Source organism: Panthera onca, chromosome B1, assembly GCF_046562875.1.
Source record: "Panthera onca isolate mPanOnc1 chromosome B1, mPanOnc1 haplotype 2, whole genome shotgun sequence".
NCBI classification, from domain to species: domain Eukaryota; kingdom Metazoa; phylum Chordata; class Mammalia; order Carnivora; family Felidae; genus Panthera; species Panthera onca.
This window is the reverse complement of record NC_138342.1, coordinates 94,153,499-94,175,442: the sequence shown is the minus strand read 5'-3', so window position 1 is coordinate 94,175,442 and position 21,944 is coordinate 94,153,499. Positions and strand designations below refer to the sequence as shown.

At 39.7% G+C, this 21,944-nt stretch overlaps 1 protein-coding gene across 3 annotated transcripts in view; it reads right to left on the bottom strand.

Moving 5' to 3' along the window:
* ALPK1 (alpha kinase 1) overlaps positions 1-21,944 on the bottom strand; it is a 126,109-nt gene that overhangs the window by 48,042 nt on the left and 56,123 nt on the right. For 2 of the 3 annotated variants that reach the window (XM_081795564.1, XM_060654408.3), the window contains exons 3-4: positions 16,895-17,126; positions 11,962-12,116 (exon numbers count right to left, since the gene is read on the bottom strand). In XM_081795564.1, coding sequence (XP_081651690.1) covers positions 11,962-12,116; positions 16,895-17,015 — 276 coding nt within the window. In that variant the 5' untranslated portion in view covers positions 17,016-17,126. Of the gene's footprint in view, positions 1-11,961; positions 12,117-16,894; positions 17,127-21,944 lie in introns of those variants that run through there. The other variant, XM_060654412.3, reaches the window with a different exon arrangement.

The following is a 21,944-nucleotide window of genomic DNA, read 5'->3' as shown; positions in this document are numbered from 1 at the left end:
ACTCATTATTTTGAGAGTGGATTGGGAGTAGATCTGTGGAATCACTGTCTCAGTTCTCCCATCCAAGTACTAACCAGCCCCGACACTGCTTAGCTTCCGAGATCAGATGAGATCAGGCACGTTCAGGGTGGTATGGCCATACACAATCTCTCTGTTCTCAAAACAGAAAGACAATTCAAAAAGACTCCTCTGAAGTTTACCAGTAAGAAAGAAATTAAGCTTTACTGACATTTTAAAAAGTAGATGGACACCAGCTCCTTACTTTGCCTGTGTGTCAGATGGCCCCTTAGTACAGATGTTACCTGAGGGAGCCCTCATCTTGGAGGGGCCAACAATGAGAACTCTGAACTCAATTTTCAGTTGCTTGTATTGCAGTTTCTACATATCTGGTTAAGTAGATTGACAGATGATAGTATTATAAATCACGGCTGCTTCGAAATAACTCATAATAAGAGGGAGAAAGACTATAAACATCTCAAGGCAAAATTCTTTAAAGAATTGTCAACTTTACAGGGTTTAGATTTTTTATAAACAGACAAGTTCTCCAAAATTTCCTTTCCTGTGATAAGTGGCTGACAACAGTATGCTATCCAAAAGGTATTTTGAAAATGTTTTTCAGATCATGAGGGCTGGAAATGTTTTCATCATTGTGATCTTCATACCAAATAAAGCATCACATAAAGATAACTCACACAAGTGGGAAATTTTTAACCTGTTTAAAAATCTTCTGCAGGAAGAGCTTTTACATCCTTTGTTAAAAAAAATAGTATCTTCTGATTAACTTGCAAAATGTGGAAATTTGCAGCTGAATTTCAGCACATGATGTTTCAGGATTCATGGATGGATTGAAATATGGGGAGTATGGATTAGCTGACCTCTTTTATTTGGATCTGCTTATGTTGGAAGCATAAGGTTTTTCAACTATGACAGCCATTAAAAAAACTAAGTGTTAAAAAAACCCTATCCTACCCATATCTTCAAGGCACAGTGCTAAGATGTTAAACATAACATCTAATTAAACATATTCAATTATAATTTTAAATTGAACAAGAAGTTCTCATGCCAATAATGTAATTTAAAAAATTATCCTAAAGTGGTCATTTAATCTGTGTTGTTCTTAGGTTTCCATTCTATAGAAATATATATACATATGCATAGTACGTGCATATAACTTATTAAATGAAAAATTAAACGGGGACGCCTGGGTGGCTCAGTCGGTTAAGAGTCCGACTTCGGCTCAGGTCATGATCTCACGGTTCGTGGGTTCCAGCCCCGCGTCGGCCTCTGTGCTAACAGCTCGGAGCCTGGAGCCTGTTTCGGGTTCTGTATCTCCCTCTCTCTCTGCCCCTCCCCCGCTCACACTCTGTCTCTCTGTCAAAAATATATAAACATTAAAAAATATATAAAAAAAGAAAGAAAAATTACATGTATATCAGGGTGCCTGCTAAAATGTTTTTCCTGATGGGGTGGGCAAAAACAACAACAAAAATCAAAGGCAACTGATGCAGAATATATTCATCAGTGGGATAACATAAGTTTTTCTTTGGTGCTGTACCAATATAGCCTAAAAAAGAAAGGGCTAATCCCAAATATCTGAGAAATTTGTTGAGCTTAAAAATTTTTGGTGTCTGCCCTTGAGAGTGAGGCAAGTTGGTTTAATAAGCTGGGTAGATGATTTCACATCATGATAGGATGATGGCAGGCAGAGGGAGGCGGCACGTGGGGAGGTCTGGATTATATCTCAGCCTAGCCACACTCGGTAATATAGTTTAGGAGAGTCTCTTGAGCTCCCTGAACCAATCACCTCATCTGCAAAATGGGCATAATCAAATCTACTCTTGAGGGTTTTTCTCAAGATTGTATGTTGTGAACATATCAGATTGAATCCTATGAAACTGCCACGGTTTGATGTTTGTTGACATACAAAGACGATATTTTCATATTGTTTGAACTAATAGAATCCATGTCAGATATAGGGAGATGTATTTTTAGAGATGATATTTGTAAGCTCCTTAGTTTTTTCACCTATAAGATTTAGGAGGTGATGTTATTCTTACTTGCTGACAGGACTGAATAAACACCCCCCCAGGATTTATCCTTTTCTGAAGGTCACTGCTTTCTTCTGTCTGCCCGGGGACTGCAACGTGTTAATTTCCTGCATTTTGAACTTGGCTGCTCTGTCTGCTCATCTTATTCGGATCAACTCTTCCAAGACTTGGCTCAGCCTTGGGGTTTCATTATGGGGAGACATGAAGCTCATGCCATAGGGTTAGCCCTCATCAAAGGGATAACTCACATGCCCGATTCTGTGGCAGCTGAAGTTTCGTTGGTAGAATTTTAAAAACAAGTCATCGTTTTAATTTAAAACTTGAAAGTACCGTATTAAAAGGGGCGGTTTTTGGCACAGTTTTAGAGCAGGGTTTAAATCCTTGGTGATTTTAATCAGACTCTATCTTAAAGTCTGAAACTTCATAGGCCTTGGGGCTATTTGTCTTTTAAGGATTCCATTCTCTGGGTGCCTAATTTTCACTTATTGAATGAAATTTATTTTTGATGAATCTGAACATTTTGTCTGGTTGCTTTTCCAAAGAAGAACTATGAGGTTCAGCAGATGAAGCTAAGGTTTTAAGTGTTGATAATAGGAAATTATAAAATTTCTGTCTTAATTAATTCTGCTCTGAGTAAAAAAGTCCCATGATGTTAGCAGAGGGAGCCCAAGGCAGATTATAGGGCAGCAGAAAGGATAGGAAGGCGGCAAGGAAAGGCTGGTCCAGTTCTACCACAGGCCCGTGTGAAGAATGGGGGTGTGCAGATTCAGGGAGATTCAGGGACCTGGGTGTCATATCCTGTGGCTCTTGCTGATGGGGTCTGTGACTTATGGTGAGCCACCTCTTTCTGTCTCTGGGTTTAAGTTCCCCACTGACCAAATGATGAGCTTGAAAGAAATGATCTCTAAATTTCCCTCCAGCTTCAATGTTCTATCATTTGATAAAGAAAGAACTTGTATTGGGGCGCCTGGGTGGCTCAGTAGGTTGAACGGTTGACTCTTGATTTCAGCTCAGGTCAAGATCTCATGGTTGGTTGTGAGATCCAGCCCTGCTTTGGGCCCCATGTCGAGCCTGCTTAAGATTTTCTCTCTCCCTCTCCCCCTGCCCCTCCTGCACTCACACATGTACTCTCTTGGAAAAAAAAAAAGAAAGAAAGAAATTGTATTCATGCATACCAATTATGTAGATATATACACATATATTTTCCATATGTGTGTATGTGTGGGTACACAGCTGTGTGCTAAAATAATCTCCAAAAACATAACAAGAGAAGAATGATACTTAGCTTATGGCAGGCCATTAAATGGGAAGAGAAGATTCAGAAATAAGAACGTTGCAATTTCAAATCCTTCCTTTATCGGCAAAAGATGCCTTGTCCGAGTCACTTAATTAATCACCTTAGCTTGTTCATTGTTAAGATAGAAGCAATTCCGTATCTGTACTTGGTGTGAGAGAAGTGGTGCAGCATAACCTTACTACCCTTACCTAAGTTTTTCTGAACATTTGACCTGATCTGGATTTAACCGACTGAGCCACCCAGGCACCCTTGACCTGATCTGGATCTAAAGGGGACTGAGCAACAGATACTCTTCTCTCTCTCTCTCCTGCCTTTTTCATAATGGTAAGAGATGTTTATGGTGAAGAATAAAAAAATGTATAAAGAATAAAAGTCAAGTAAATAAAAGTAAAATCCCACCACTTTCATGGAAATGCTCATCCAAATTTATGTAGATTTTGTCGTTCAGGATTAGTATTAGGTACTTTTGTAAGATGTACAGTTTAAAAGAGTTCTTGTTTTCAAATTAGCTGAGATTTCCCCCAGAGATTTAAGCCAGAAGAAGTAGCGGACTGCCATCTTAGAAAGATGGTTTCGGTTGCAGTGTAGAGTAAAGCTGGTGGGTCATGGTGATAATGAGTACTACCTGCCAATCTATTTCTGTGTCTTCCCCTCCTGAGCACATGGTAGAATGGTGTTTTCCAGCCTTCTTGATGTGAGTTGTGACTGCATCGCTTACTGTGACCTATGGTCATTTCTGTATGCACGTATGTAGAGCCACTGTGCAATTCATCATTTCCTTTTCCTCCTGCCATGGCAACTAGCAATATTCTAAATGGTAGGTATTCCATCAAGCTGGGTCCCTGAGGGGAGTGACATGAAGCAGAGCTCTCTTTCCCCCCTCAGATGGACATATAGAGACATGAAAAATCAAACCTTTATTGCTTTAAGTTTTGGCATTGCTTTTTCTGCAGTCTAACCTTACTATTCTTGTTTATACAGGGGACATGACTAGAGGTAGGGGAAGGGTTGGATATAATCTGGGAAGGAGGTGTCATGGTCTGAACCAGCACAGTTGCAGTAGGGTTGGAGAAGGGAAGATGTATTTGAGAGATATTTATGAGGAAACGGTGGGACTTGATAATTAATACGACATGAGGGTTGATGGGAAGATAGAATTAAAGATGATTCCTAGGTCTTGATTTGGGTAACTGGGAGGTTCATGATACCATTTACTGATATTGTGATCACTGGAGGAAGAGACAATGGGGTGGACGGAGCGAGCAAAAGTGGGGAGATGATGAGCCAGTTTGGGCCCTAGGGGACTTGAGATATCTGGGACATCCAAATAGAGATGGTTAGTGGACTGTTGACTGCTCTATAGCCCCGAAACTGAATGAAATAGAAAGAGTGATTGGCTTTTTCCAATCTGTTTTCTCCAGCCACGTTTAAGGATGAAATAATATAGTAAATACCCTACCCTACTTTTTTTTTCTTTTAGAAACCATTTTTGTTGAAATGTCCTTTTGAACAAATTCTGTTCTTGATTGTGGACTGTGGTATATTTTGCCTTCTTCTCTATAGAGGCATAGGACCACATACTAAGAATCTTGAGGTCATTTGAGAGTTTTTTTATTGCATTATCTTCCACATGTACATTAGCCAGCTTTCCTTTAGTGTATTAGTTTCCGGTGGCCGCCATAACAAAGCACCACAAACTGTGTGGTTTAAAGCAACGAAGATGTATTGTTTCAAAGTTCTCAAGGCTAGAAGTTCAAAATCAGGTTGTCAGCAGGACACACTCCCTCTAAGGTTGCACGCCTCTCTCTCGGCTTCTGGTGTTGCCAGAAGCCCTTGGCATTCCTTGGCCGATGGCCGCAAAACCCAACCTCTGCTGCTGTCCTCACATGGCATTCTCTCTGTATCTCTGTGTCTTCCCATGGCCTTCCTCTTCTAAGGACACCAGTCAGATTGGACTGAGGGCTCACTGTACTGCAGTATAACCTCATCTTAACTAATTACATCTGCAATGGCCCTATTTTCAAATAAAATCATACTTGGAGGCACTGAGGGTTAGGACTTCAATGCGTTTGGTGGGGGACAAATCAACCTATATCACTTGGTAAGACTGTGATAACCCCGAAATTTCAGTACCTTTAACAACAAAGTTACTTGGCTGTTGTTCATATTTAGAATTGGCTGCAGTTTGGCTCTAACTCTGAGACTCTGCTCCATGTATTTTGCCCTTTTCAGAAGCCAGGCTGAGGGAGTAGCCATGATCCTGTTCATGAGGCAAAGGAAGACTTCCAGTGGTAGAACTACACAATGGCTTATAAAGCTTCTGCTTGGAACTGGCATATGTTACTTCTAATCACATTTCATTGGCTAAGACAGGTCATATGGCCGAGCCTGTAAGAATTAGAAGAATATGTATCAAGCACCTGCCACATATTAAGTGATGGACAAATGGGAGGAACTGTTTCAACAAGCAGGGCTTTTGACAAAGGTTGGTTGACGCATCTCCTCATTCTGGTGGTTTTTCCAGGACATAAACTAGGTCTTCCACTTCCTTTGCCTTTCTTTCAGTGTTCAATATATCAAATGTGTGGCACATGTTAATACTCAATAAAGTTTTCCTGAGTAAATGAATGAATATGCAGCTTGCATTCATTTTGCCTTTTGCATCTTAATGAAAAAGATCTCCACTATTAAAACCCCAAGGCACATAGTTGAAGATGAAACTTCATTTGAAAAAATCACTTGCTGAAAGAATCATAATCCAAAAATTACCTATTACTGCTTTTGAATTCTCTATTTTTTAAAAATATTTTTTAAACATTGATTCATTTTTGAGAGAGAGAGACAGGGCATGAGCAGGGGAGGAACAGAGAGAGAGGGGAGACACAGAACCCAAAGCAGGCTCCAGGCTCTGGGCTGTCAGCACAGAGCCTGATGTGGGGCTCGAACCCATGAACTGTGAGATCATGACCTGAATCATGATCTGAGCCAAGAATTCTCTATTATTAATATGAAAACTGACACCTGAAATAAATGTTTTAAAATTAGTTTTAAGAACTTCTTAAACCCAGAGCTTATTCATGGAGAAGAATTTTATTGCTTCCAGGGATAGCATCTCACCTTACCTAGTCCTCACACAATGTATCTTTCTTGAACTTGACTTTTCATTTCCTAATACATTTATAGTCATCTTTTGCTAAATACTATTCCTATCCTCTCTGCTCTTAGGTTAATCACACTAGCCATTTTATTTTTTATTTTTTTTTCAACGTTTTTTTATTTATTTTTGGGACAGAGAGAGACAGAGCATGAACGGGGGAGGGGCAGAGAGAGAGGGAGACACAGAATCTGAAACAGGCTCCAGGCTCCGAGCCATCAGCCCAGAGCCTGACGCGGGGCTCGAACTCACGGACCGCGAGATCGTGACCTGGCTGAAGTCGGACGCTTAACCGACTGCGCCACCCAGGCGCCCCATACTAGCCATTTTAAAAACCTTTCCCCATAATATTGTAATGAACAACTCTTATCTTTATTCATTTTCATTTATGTTTTAATTTTTTTTATATATTTTCTAAATGCTTATTTATTTTTGTGATAAAGAATGCCAGCAGGGGAGTGGCAGAGAGAGAGGGTGACAGGATCCAAAGTGGGCTCTGTGCTGACAGCAGCTTACCTGATGCAGGGCTAGAATTCATGAACTGTGAGATCATGACCTGAGCTGAAGTCAGATGCTCAACCAACTGAACCACTCAGGAGCTCCTATTTATGTTTTAATTTTTGACCTCTTAGTACTTTAAGTAGTTTAAAAATAACAATATCAACAAGTTAAAGACAACAAGATTATCTGCAGACATATAAACATTCTGGAAGTTAAATCTATCAAACTCTGTTCATCCACAAAGCTTTTTCACCCATGATCACATAAGAAAACAACTACTTATTTATGTAGTCTCTCTTCAAATTACTGGTAGCACAGATATTTCCAAAAAAATTGTGGAATAAAAGTTATCATATTATCCATTTTCATGGTTATATAGTTAAGGAGAAAATGGGGAAAAAATCCTCATTTTGAGACTGCTTTATCTCCTTGCACCTTACTCTAGCCATCCTCTAAAAATTACCCCATATCTCTTTGCAGAGACACCCCACTAAACTTAAGTTCCCTTTCTCCACAGAAACAGGGCTGAGGAGAGGCCAGATCCTTGCCAAGATCAGGATGCCCAAATCTGCAGGAAAGCTCAAAAGCAGGGCCTGTCCAGCAACTTCTCTTAGCCCGGCAACCCAGCCTGCTCTCAACTGCGACAGACATGCAAATCCAAACATGTCCTTAATCTCCTTTTTAAAAGTTTTGTTTTCATATTTTCTTTATTTGTGCAGGAAGCATCATTTTTAGAAGTGTAAAAGTTACTGGAAAAGTTACAAAAGGTGGCATCTACACAGAGGCCGGTGCCTTCATTCCCTGGCATCTCAGAAGCAAGGAGAGTTTTACTAGTAAGAACGCTACTGTGCCCGCCCAAAACCAAGCTAAACAGAAGCTAATGGTAAATGCCTTCAATACTTTTTGGAAAAAAAAAAAAAATCCATCAAAGGTTTTGCTGAATGATATTTATAAGGGCCTTACTGTTCTCTTTCAAAAACTGAAATGCCCTTCTCCGACACTTGAAAAAAATTGCTTGTGCTTTTCATCTTTTCCTCTTAGAGTGTAAACATTGTTTTGAGTGAAAAGAGCTGAAGGAGCGCTCACTTTCCCTTGAAATTTTATTTTTAAATAAGAGAGGGAGAAAATCCTTTTTCTGACTAATACTAATAATACAGGTCAAAGTGTCAGGCGATATACAATTAAATGGAAAACAAAAAAGGTTCCCCCTCTTTTTCCCACAGCACAATGGCACTGGAATATAAATTACCAATGGAGATGAAATAATACTTCAAAGCCTGTAGGGCAGGGCAGTGCAGTGTTTACAAAGTATTTTCTATGGCATGATGAGACATTAAAGATGATGGTAACCCATGGACTTGAGGGTGTTATTGAATAGTCTAAAACTAGCATGAGGTAGGATTTTAGGTCCCTATAGCCTGTGACCCCGTGATAGGCTTTGTTTCACAAGGGCAGCTGCAGTTATCAACAGATGTTTCAGCAATAAATAATTGGTATCATCTCGGAAAAGACCCATCTACCTGGGGAGAGGGCATAATACCAAAAACACTGCCCAGCTATTACAGCCACATTAATCTCCCATCTCTCCAGGTTTCTTGGGGAGCGTGCTGCAGGTGTTTTTTCTGGGAGAGAGCGAACAAACTCTCTCAAGCCAGCGAGCTTTGTGTGGAGTGTAAAGGAGGTTGGCCCCTGCCATAAATTTCTGTCTGTGGCCACACACCAAAGGAGAAAAGGTTGGGGGTGGGGAAGAAGGAGGCGGGGTGGGGGGAAGCGTGTGGGGAGGGAGGAAATGGGAGAGGCTGTGGAGAACAGAAAGCAAAGCATAAAACACATATAATTTTTCTTGATTAAGTTTAGCCTAAGAGAGTAACATTATAAATGACCCTTAATTTCACTAACTCAGGCACTCAGCATAATTCTGTGCTTAACTTTGATATGTTATTTGTGGAATTAACTTAAATTAAATTAAACTTAACAGTGGCTAGACTCTAAGTGTAATGCTAATTTTAAAAATGGAGGGGAAACTTTATGGGAAGGATTCATTTCAAGGCAAAGAAAATCATGGCAAGTTTAGATTTGTGGAAAAAAGCGTAAGAAGACATAACTTGGCTGAAGAGAAAACTCAGCAGCCTTTAACCAATTTTTCATGTAAAGAAGAGAATCTCGTAATGAATTGATTATTAAAACATGGCCAGCCCGCTTCAGTAAAGAATAATATTGAAACCAACAGATAATGGGACAAAAACAAATCATGGAATTCACTCGGGATACTTTTGGCAAGCTAAGATATCGAAAGTAGCATGAGTTCACAGAGTGCTATAGTGCTCTGTATTTACAAAACAGAGTGGTTTAGTAATTGTGCACTTGGGGTCTGACACAATAGGAAAGCATCCTAAGAGTCTTTAGGAGGTGTGGTTACTTAATTTATAGCTTGCTGGGGAAGCGAAAGAAAATGATGCTCAGAGTTCAAAAAGCTCCCAGGTTAAATACATCAGGGACTAAAGAAGCCTAATGGACTGATTCTCAGAGCTGCCACTAGTGATCTCGTGAGCCGGACACAAATGTCTTAAATTCTGTATGTCTCTATTTTCCCAACTGTGACATCCGTGCAGTATGTAGAGGGAAAGTAGAAGGAATAAATACAGTCTAACAACTATGAACAGCTTGTCTGCCAACTCACATTAGCTCCCAAATGCAGCAAGACCCAGTTTTTAAAATACCATCTTGAGTTTTTCATCTAGAGTCACTAACAGCTTTGCATGCGGCGAGGGGGATCTGGTGATTGCGGGATGGACCAAGAGGAGTAAAACCCTGGTTGTCATGGTGTGATGTGTCTCCCTCTCTCAGCCTATGTTTGGAGTTCAGAGGAACTTTCTAAGCCCCAAAGGTCAAAGAAGAGGTCCTGTTCTCACCTTCCTTGGAAGCCTTGAACGTTCTACGCCACCAGCGGCCGAATCACACAAGGCTTCCCAAGCAGGTGAAGCAACTATGGCTTTTCAGGAACTGGCCCAAGTTTAAACAAGTTCCTGGAATTAATGGGAAGGAGATTGCTTTTACGGTTGGTCTCCTGGAAACTTCACATTGGAGTCTCCTTTTACCCCTTACCTTGTTCCTTCTCCCCTCACATCCCTGATCAGGCTCTCTGACTTTCCTCTTTTCTTTAGAACGTTGGTTCTCAAGCTCTAGCATGCGTGAGAATCTTCTGGAGGGCTTGTCTATGCTTATTGCCAGGCTCAGAGTTTTCGATTTGGTAAGTCTTGGGTGGGGCCCAAGAATCTGAATATCCCACAAGTTTCTAGTGCTGCTGCTGTGAGGTCTCATTTTAAGTATCACTTCTCCAGAGCTGCCCTGTGCAATAAAACCGTAGGCCTAGCCACATGTGGCTATTTATATAAAAATTGATTTTTAAAAATTAAATAACACAAAAAAGTTCAGTTCTCATGCTTGCCACATTTCAAGTGCTGGAGAGCCAAAGTGGCCGGGGCCTAATGCACTGGGCAGCAGAGCTATGGAACATTTCCTGCATCGCAGGAAGTTCTACTGGATAGCCTACATCTTGCTTTAGAGTAAACAAGTCTTGGGGATTCTACCTGTGCTTTCAAGTTCCTCACATGGGGCTTTCTGAAGGAGAATCGGTAGCTAGATGGAGGAAGGGGTAGCTCCACCACTCAGAGGTCTGTTCCCCTGGGCACGTTAATCTCCCTGCACCTTAATTCCCTCATCTGTAAAATGGGGATGATAATGGTGGTAATTACAGGAGGGCCATTTTGAGAAGTAAAGGAGGTGATATATGTGTGAGCACTTTGTAAAATCTGCAGTGATACGCAAACCATAGTTATTATTCCATTCCCCTTTTCCACATATACCAAGCCTGGTCATTTAAGATCGCTGGTTCACCACTGCATTCTTTCCAAATACCCACTTTCCTTTTCCTGCAGTCTCCAGTCTGCTTAACCTCAGTCTGTTTGTTTATATTTTTGGCGGGGGTAAGTCATGGGAAAAGTGGGGGCTTTGCTATTTCTACTAAGTCTCCAAAGATGCCATTATATGTACATAGATCAGGGAACCTTTCCCAGATTTCTGTTTCGGTAGGCAAACACAATACCTGTACACTTGTTTTGGGGGTGACCCCAAATCACATTCTCATGTAAACTGATGCAATAAAAATGTTAGGATATTATCGTTGCTTGTAATGCCTGGTGTCCAGAAAAACATATATTTTTACATGAGAAAAAATACAGATAAGCTAATAGACTCTCTTCCTTGACAATCATCTGAGAGAATGTAAGTAAAAAAACAATGCTACTAAAAAGAACAATGACAGTCTGTGTAGCATCCCTAGAACATAAGGCTGAAACCTGAGCTCAGATCTGAGTTCATGTGCTATTCCTGAGGTCCTCTTCTATCCAAGGAAGAGATAGCAGTTTGATCAATTTCCAAGAAGTGATTTGAGGAATAAGCAGGTCAATGACTTTGATTTAATGCTTCCTGAACAGCCCGCATTGTGAGGAGACAAGGGAATGAGGAGGATCCCGGGTTTGGGAAGGGGCATGGTGGACAGCATGTCATATTGATGAAATAATGGTGAATGATTTTTTTTTCAAGCTACTCAACCCTTAAAAAGGAGCATTTCAAAATAAAAATGCTAAGAGACACGGCAGAACCAAAACCAGTGCTTCTGGACTACCAGGGATATAATAAACATTTCAGGATGACAGTTTTCTCGATAGACCTACTGACCACTCTTCTTCACTTTTACTTGCTTTGGCTTCCAACAGAAGGTCTTACAGGCAGGCAACGCTTTCTAAAAGCTATTTCCCCCACATTAGTCAATCTGGCAGAGCTGACCATAAGGGTAGGGGCTGTCTTATGCTTCAAAGAAATTTAATCTATTAGACCACTTAGAGGCTAAATGCCTCACTTCAGGGTGTCAGAGGAACAGGTGGTGTGGCTCTTCCTACCAGTAACTGCTGCAACCCGGCGCCAATCACATCCTGCAGGTTTGTTTTGTCCTCTGGGCTCACAGCTTGTTTGTACTGCCACTTTTCAGGCACGAAGGGCCACTTCATTTCCTTTGCCTCCTGGATCAGGGTCCTTAATTCACTGGGGAGTGAAGCTGAAAAGGTCAGAGTTCAGGTAAGGAAATTGCAGTCAAAGAAAAGGCTGTTGAGTTACCAATGTTATGATGAAGCACCTCAGTGGCAAAAAAAAATTTTCCTACCTCTTGCTGGCTGGTCTGAGCTGGTGGTTCTGACTCAAAGAATAATAGCGCAAAGCTATCTGTCAGGGGTGGCCCTGGTCTACTTTGCCCTTCAGGTAAATTGGGGTAGTCAGGCATTAAGAAAGGTTTTTAGCAGGAAGTAAAGCACTTCAGTGACTATCTCTGCATGAAGAATCAGAGAAAGGAATGAAGGAAATATTATTTTCCCTGTAAAATGAGAAAGGGACTGAGATGGAATGACATCTGGGGCTTGTGGCAGCTGGGTAATGCAGAGAGTCAATTTGTACAACCTCTTTTTACTTCTCCAAGACCTCGCCTCACCTCATACTTTCACTATGGACTACATCTGAATATTGACAATGGCTACAAAAAAATGAAATTTGAAATGGTATCAACTTATTGTGGGATGGCTTTGTATTACATTAGTAGACACATTCGATCTCTTCCTGGGCACCAAACCTCATTATAGAGGTCCACAATATCCTGTCCAAACTTGGAAAACCCAAAAAGTTTTGGAAACTAGAAGGTTTTTTTCTTAAGTTTGGCACCCAAACCAGACTTGAACTGACTAGAGGGTACTTATGGTCTTGTTTATCTTACTGAGTGAGAAGCCAAAAGTTTTGTTGTAAAAATTATGTTTGACTATAGGTGCTGTCCAGCTTCCACCAGAGTATGAATGTAGTAGATGGTACATGTTCCATACTACCTTCCTAACTTGAAAAATTCTGAATTCTGAAGCACATGTGAACCCCAAGTGGTCTGAATAAGGGATTATGGACCTGATTATATGACTGCCAGCTATAAATCTCTAGGTGCTTATGTTACAGACATTTCATACTCAAAAATATCTAAAACTGAACTCACTGTCTTTTTTCTAAATCTGTTTCTTTATTTTGACGAATGCTACCACCATTCACTGAGTCACCAAGTCTGAAACTTAAAAGTCAGTCTAGATTCTTTGCTCTCTCTTCCTTCTTGAATCTAACTGGCTATTGAAATCTGTAGATCCTAAAAAATCCATTTCCTTCTTTTCATTATCAGTAATTCTTGCCTGAACCCCTGCTTCCTATCTTGCCTCATCCACTCCAACTTCCACACTGTTGATCCCCATTTTGCTTAAAAAAAAATGGAGCAGTCCATTGCCCTGCATACAGTTCTTTAATGACTTTGTATACTCTGTCCTCATTTTTGCATTGCCTTCTCCCAGTCCTTTCATGATCAAGTTCAGGCCCACTGGCTTTAGCACTCAGTGCAAACTTGGGTACTTCTCATCAGCCTGCCATGAGATGTCCATCCCACAGAATTGAGATGTCCCTCCTGAGTGCTCCCAAGTCCCCAAATGCAGATGCCCTTTCAGTGTTCATCCCACTGCTCTGAAACCATACTGTCCTCTCATTGGACTATGAGCTCTCTGAAGACAAGCATCGTGCGTTATTGCTGTTGTAATTCACACCCTGATGGTTAAAAGGATTTGTCTTATATCTACATGAGACATGCTAAATAGGACCCAAGAGATATGACAGAGAGAGTAAAACACAAAAAGAAGAGAAGGAAGAAAACCTAACTCTGCCTTGGTCCATGATGCCTTTCTGTGTCCTTGCCAAGTGGGCAAATGTATGGATGACTGCTGGTGAGGAGACACTGCTTGGCATTGAGAGGGTATCAGATGGGCCACACCAGTGAGTAATCCATACTGACTATTGAGGATGATTTATAAATATCACACTGAAATCATTGCTTCCTGATTCAGCAACCCAGAACTACGGAGCACTGACTGTGTGATAGCACTCCTCCAAAGAAAGCAGAGCCATGGCATTAGGGACCTATGTGGTCATAATCTGCTGGAAAGCTTGGCCCTCTGATTGCCAGAAATGCTCCAGTATGTATGTAAAGAAAGTTTCTTAAATGATATTTCTAAATAGTTGGGAATAGGATGACTACTCAGTCCTGTTCACTTAGGACAGTTCTCTGTGGTCCTCCTGTACTTATTAATAGTGCTCCTTCTTGTTCTCAAGTGTCCCAGTTTGACCAATAAATTTGGACACTCTGCCTGTGAGTATCAAGCTCTGGAGTCAAATGAGTAGTCAAATGACAACAAGAATCTGATATCTGGATTCAAAAAATTTCACCATATTTTGGCACTGAATGGTCTCAATATTTTCAATTTTTTTTCATGATGATGGAGAAAATCTGATTCTGTACAACTCATTTTGCCTCCTCCACACTACCCTTTCCTTACAGATCATGCCAGAACATGGATAGTCCAGTGTGGCACACTGAAATAAATGATGCTTCTGAAATACATTTAAAAAATATATCTCTGTTTGAGAGAGGGAGGGAAGCAAACCATAAGAGACTCTTAAATACAGAGAACAAACTGAGGGTGATGGGAGGATGGGAAGAGGGGAAATATGGGTGATGGGCATTGAGGAGGGCACTTGTTGGGATGAGCACTGGGTGTTGTATGTAAGTGATGAACCATGGGAATCTACCCCAAAAACCAAGAGCACACTTTACACACTGTATGTTAGCCAATTTGATAGTAAATTATATTATATAAAATATACCATATGATGTAATAAAATATACCATATACATATGGTGTATGTATATATATACATATATACGTATATATGTGTATATATATGCATATATATGTATATACATATACATATATATGTGTGTATATATATATATATACATATATATATGTATATATATATATATATATATATATATATATATATATGTATCTGTTTAGATTTCAGTTCCTTCTCTATTTCTGAGGAAGTTGCTAGAGGTAGTCACCCATGTTGGCAAGGACAATTTCTGAGGGAAGAGAACAGGGTTGTGAAGAGGAGGGAAAGAACAAAAACCACAGTAATCATGTTTAGAGTTCTCTGGCTTGCCCTGTCACCATAAGTTGCCCTGTACTAATACCTTTCTCTTGGAGCACATGTGAGTGACCACTTAAGTCACTAGTATGGCTCAGAAACCACCTGCTAAGGGAGGGACTCTGCACTCACACTGCATTCAGTTGTACTGATGGTGCTTGGGGTGGATCATGAAGCCTGCCTCCATGCGGATGGGTTAATGCTGAGATTATCAATGGCTCAGCACAAATTTCCTCCTGCACTGGCTTATCAGATTCAGCCAACCCCAGCAGTCAGCCACTGACGGAGCAGTATCCTCTTCTGCCTTTCTGATCACTTACTTCCCCAAGCAGCGTACCTGAAGGGCCGTTGCTAATCGAATGATTTTGTAGCTCTGATTTGCCTTATCTGGAACTAAACTGATTATTTCTCCTCTTCTGTGGCACTTGGGAAGAAAAAAGAAGAAAATGCTACCCAAGTGGGGGCTCTGAGCTTTCACTAGGGAGAACACAAAGCTTGAAGGAATTTGGGCTAAAGAGACAAAGGATGCCATGTAGTAAAAGGACAAGAGAAAAACTTCAGTAGATAGAACACAATACGCTGGCCCTGAGGGAACTAGAACCAGCCCTGCAGTGTGTTCTGGAGGCGCCAAGTACCCGCCGTTCCCTGACAAGGGGCTAACACCTGCCAGGGTGTGCCCAGGCTGATGGGCACGTATAACTAGCAAGCAAAATCACGCAGTGGTGTATCTGGCTAATAAAGAAGGAAAACACATAAACTAAGGTGTTGTGAAACAATGGGACATGGGGCATTTTTACCTTGAAAGGGGCACAAATAACGGATTACAAAAATTTAAGACGCCTCTAGGTACCTGAAGTGCCTCTGTGTGTGTGTGCCAGTATACAAGAATGTGGGAAAGACTCCTCCAGAACCTTTCCCATTACATAATCATCCACAACAAAAGAGATGGGGAGTGTGCATTTTATGTAATCTTATCTCTACAAGGAATAGCCAGTCACTAAAAATACAAAAAAAAAAAAAAAAATTAAAAGCACATAAAAGGGATACACTTATAGAAACGCAGGAAAATTTATTCAAATGTTGAAAGGAAAGAAAATTCCCTCTCCAAAACTGGCTATGGAAAAAATAAATGTTTTAACTTTCTAGACTTTGTGATCAAAACTTCTCAAACAATGACTCATCTAAAACTATGAATGGCATAAACTATGAAATGAGCAAAAGGCCAAATTCTTAAACCCTGATAATGATGCAATCAGTATTCATCGGTATGAAAGGATTTATTTTACAAATGGCATGTGAATGCAGCATGAGAAATGTATTGATAATAAAAAAAAAGAAAGATTGGACCAATGAGATGACATATTTATGGAAACCGTAGAAGCCTATGGAAACTGATGAGGCACAAAAGCTTAGTTTGAAAAAAGTATATGCCACCATTCAGAAGTTGCTTCAATTTTTTAATAATTGAAATTTATGAGCACCAGCCTACTTGCACCCTTTGTTCTTCTTGAACTAAACTGTTTTCTTGTAGCCTCATGTTTACTGAAGCCTAAAATTAGAACTGACAGCAATTCACTGCAACAAAGTGGGCTTCCTCCCCTGCCCGTCCGCCTGTAGCCCATGTCCCATTCATGCCCTAGAAATCCACTCATCTCTCGGTGGTCATCTGCCAAGAGAAGAAAAATAGGGCAGAGATGAAAACATGTCGTTCAGGCAGGGGAGTTGAGAGCAAACCTGCTGGCTTCTCCCTCCCCCCAGCGCCTCTCCTCAGGACCTCACCTCTGCACTGCTCGTCCTTGCTCTTGTCCTCCTCCGACACATCTGACGCCTCCAACAAGAGCCGGTCCAGCACTTGCTTGCACTCTTGCAGTAGTGTAGCTACGGCTTTTTGATTATTCATGATGATTACTCTTCCTCAACGATGAGTCAAGTGTCCCTGGGTCTATGGTGATCAATTACCCAGAAGAAGACATCGATTCTCAATAAAAGAGCCTCTTCAAGGCGAAGGTACCTGGTGAACAAAAGCGAGAGAAAGATGATTAACTGAAGCATCATCAATTATCTGTAAGACTCAAGCAGGGAGGGATAATAGGGCAAACACATGAAAATACATGACAGCCCCGGAGGACTTTATTAGGGGAGTGTGTGAAATTACTGCAGGGCCTGGTCTAGATGGGCAGCACCTCGAAGGCGTCAGAGAGCAGAAGGGAGAGGGTCCTGGTGCAGACCTTGGTTACCCGCAGTGATGTCAGTGGAATCTCATGAAGCCAAATGAAATGAATATACTCTGTGATTTATGTATCTTCTGCATACTTCCCATCAGTGCCTCTGGATCCCAGTGGCACCGCACTTTCTGTCTCTCCGGAAGTCTACAGGAAGCATCTGGCTAACAGTTCTAATATTCAGATACAAGCACATGGTGATATGAAGTTTACCATTCTCATAACCCACTACTGATTTCCCCTGTGAAGTATTCTTCATGGTATTTAGCATCATATAATTTGGACCAAGATAGGCAATGACAGATGCCAAATTTAAAGCTCTTCACCGCCAGGCGTATTGCCAAATAAAATAGAGAAATGATATCCCAGAAAGCCCAATTTCCTAGATCTAGTGTATGGATGAATTTTTGGATGAGAGATTGCATATGTAAATATGAATATACTATAATGATCTATTGCAGTCAAGGTAATATCACAAACAAAATAAATTACTAACAGTACAAAAGTGCCTGGCAAATAAATACCAGAAAATTACTGGATTAACACATCTTTATTATCTTACAGATCATAAACAAATAAATAAATAAGAATACTATCTTATTATCTATAAATCTTCCCTTTATTAAGGAATGTACACTGTAAACAAAACAAACTTCCTTTGTTTACAATGAACAAATGAAACAAAGAAACTCTTCCTGAGTTTGCCAGAATAGAGTGGAGCTGCTACAGGGCTTAGACATTCTTATAGGGCACGTAGAATTTTTAAAAAAATTTTTTAATCTTTATTTATTTTTGAGAGAGAGACAGAGTGTGAGCAGGGGAGGAGCAGAGAAAGAGGGAGACACAGAATCCAAAGCAGGCTCCAGGCTCTGAGCTGTGAGCACAGAGCCCAATGCGGGGCTCAAACTCACAAACCGCGAGATCATGACCTGAGCCCAAGTGGGACGCTTAACCGACTGAGCCACCCAGGCGCCCCTAGGGCACATAGAATTTTATTACCAAAGCAAGAGAGTCTGAAAGGGAAGAAAGTAACAAATGTATGGATGGCTCATGTCCCTTCATCTCCTGGCTTATACATGCAGGGAAGTAATCATTAAAAATATTAAAGTCATGAATTGCTGCGTAGGTGTTGGGATAAAAAATCTTATTTTAAGAAGCTAGTCTTGAATTTTAAATAGCAAGAAAATATTTTTCTTTAATATTTTTCCTTAACAGGAACAGAAAATGAAAGATGAACTAACTGTGTAATATAAACTTTTCACTTTTTCATTCTAACCTGGCTGGTATACTTTATATACTTGGGGTTTGAAAACACACACACGTTCTTTAGACAGAAAACTGCCAAAGCAAAGTTTCAGGATGTTACAGGCTTGTTTCCTTAAAATAATGGTGTATTGTTGGTGAAGAACACAAGTAGAGTACTTGGATACAAAATTCCTGTTTCTTGAAAGAGAATTCACAGAAGTGAGATTGTGATGAATTAGTTACTGGATGCATTTAAGCATAAGTAAAATTAAATCTCTCTTCTGTTTAAGATGTTTCGGAAAGTATTCCTGCATGGATTGGGTTGTGGTACTAAATGGTTTCCAATGTCCCTTTTAGCTCAAGTATTTTTAAATGAATGTTGTATGGTAAGAGCTGGCCATTAGCTTGCCTTTCTACGAAAGGAACCAAGAAGTAAGGGCTGGTCAGAGAGCTAATTAGTGGACTAGCACGAGCAAGAAGCCATGTAGCAATGGAATGGCCCACCATTCCTGAAAAAGGGAGCTGTGCTCTACTGGAGGGTTAGCATGGAGATTGAGAAATGCAGTTGGTAATTGAGAAACTTAACAAACCTTGCTTGAAATTAACTGAAGGTGAGTAAGACACACTCCTTTTTCTTCAAATGAAAGGAAGAAGGGGGTTCTCTTTTTAGGATCCTCTTTAGGACCTCATATAGAAAGAAGAGTATAATAAGAAAATATGAAGAACTCATGCACAAAGAAATAATCTTGTACTGTGATGTAATGTTAATAGCACATCATCCCTTTGTCTAAAGGCTTAGAATAATGTTTTGTTGGTGCTATATCATCCTCTTAAGGTAGAAGGTAGTCTTTTGTTATACTGACAAATTAAAATAAACTTTAATTGCTCTGTTTCTGTAAATGTTTAAACAGAAAGAGCATGTAGTAATGAATAGAGGACTTGGATATAGGAAAACTGTTACACATAATAGTGTTCAACAGATATTTGTGACTAATTCCACTTCATTCTCTATCGTCAACTATTTGTGAGACCTCTGAGATTCACTGTGGAGACTCATTTTTCTTATCTCTATTTTAAGGGGGTTAAGTGGGAACAATTGCTAGTATCTTTCCAGGTCTTAAATTACATACTCAGCAGATTGTCTATTTTGCCTAAGAATATCTGATACTTATTTATTGCATAATTCTTGGCTCTTTTGAGAACACTTAGGTATAATATTCTTATGTATACTTTTCTCTGTGGTTTAGAAATGTTGGCTTGAATCTTAGAGGTTGATTACTAAATAAATATAACTCTGCTTTTGTTCCCTCACTTGAAACCCTAAAGTCTACAGGATCATAAATCTCTTCCTTTTGTCTAAGTGCTGTGAAAGAGAGATAAGAAATGTGGTCTGTGAGGGCAAACAACAGGACTTGTCCTAATAATTTGGGTGAAACTAGAGCAGGTTAATGGGAGATTTTTTGAGGATATGATGCTTGAATTAAACTTTGTAAGAAGAACGGTGTTTAATGAAATTAAAATGGTAGGGAACAGCCATAATGCAGAAAGAAATATAGAAGAAATGAAAGAAGCCCAAATTAGTTTAACTAGAGATAAAAGGAGAAAGTTGATATGAGGTGAGTTTGGAGAAGTAGGTAGGGGCTGTTCAGGGCCCTGTGTGCCAGGTAAGGAATCTTGTGTTTAACACAAGAGTCATAGGAAACTACTGGTAGCAGGAGGAACATGACCAGATTTCCATTTGGAAAAGTTCATTCTGTTTTGGCTATAGGGTGTTTTGGGGGCAGAGAGGAAAAAGGTGATTGCAGGTAGATTAGTTAGGCATTTATTGTAATAATCTAGGCGAGAAATATCAGAACTTTGGGCCAGAGTCACAGAGACAGAAAGATGGACAAACTTGAGGGCTGTTTAGGGAATAAATGCAGTGTTGCTGTTGGATAGATATGGTCTTAAAAATGAGTCCCAAGATTGTGGCTCACCATAGCTCAAAGTTGAATGGACAGTTATCATACTTTGAGACAGGGAACATAGAAGAGATCTAGGAAAAGGCATAAATGCATCTTATATTTTATATTTCTAGCAATAAAGATAGAAAGATAAGTCATACTGTGCAGAATAAACAATTGGATTCTAACCAAGAAAGCATTTCTAAGAAAAGAAGATTTCCAGGATAATTAATGTTTAGTACTTGGGACTTCCCAAAATATATTGAAAATATTCTTTATACTTTTTGAAAGTTATAGCATTTTCTCATTTCCCTGCAGAATTCAGGAGAGACAATAGGAAGAAAATACTGTAACATGAGAAACACTTTGGAATCCAACCATCTGTCCAGACTTGTATGGTTCATTGTTAAGCATAACAGAGGCTGGAGCCTAGAAAATTTTCCTTCAGGCAATGATCCTGCTGGAAATTTTGGTCAGCGTCCTTTATAAAAGAATCATTTTCCATTTCAACACATATCAATTTTTGCTCCCTGAACTGTGGCGTTCTGTGAGCTGTACCTATTCCTAAATTGAATAATGTTAATTTCCCAATATTTTTTGTAATCTAAGAATTATTTTTTCTATTTTGACATCCCCTATATACATTTTTTCAAAAAATTAAATAGAAAGAGGCCATCAAGAGCAAGAGAACATACAAACAGATACTTCCAGGATAATATTAGATATCCAACAAAGTTAGAATCTATGGCACACATGCACACACATAGCCAAATGGTCATGTGTTCATATATTCCATGTTTGATTTTGATATTTGTGTATTTTATTTCTATTGGTGACCTAGAATACAGCTGAGTGGATGAGTTGTAAGATAATTGAGAAATCAGCCATCATTAAGAGAAGGCAAATCAGTGTATTATTCAAAACCCCATTTCTTTTGGCATTTGTGAGTCTTTTTCTTGGACAATTAGTACTCCTTTGGGGGTAAATCAAAGAAAATAAAAGAATTCCAAAGGCATTCCATGGTCTACCAGCTGCCACTTCTGTAATAATCCACCAGCCAGCTAGTCATAATCCTTAAGCTAAACGATGTGGGGAAGCATAAAGAAGTAGAGGCATAAAGAAGCCTACACTGTCAAGGAGTTATAATATAATTATGGAAATAAGACATAAGTACATTAAAATATTAAACAGGATTATAGTCCAAAGTCTCAGTTTAAAATATCTTTGTTGGAATTCAATTAATGTTTGGTTAGATTCATAAGCGAACATACAGAGCTCATTTGATTCATATATAAATGAATAATTATACTAAAATTACTTTTTCATCTACATACAAAATCGTTTATCATATTGTTCTATTCTGGTGTCTAATGTAGAACAACAAGAATACATTTCTCTGATCAGTCACCAGCAATGACA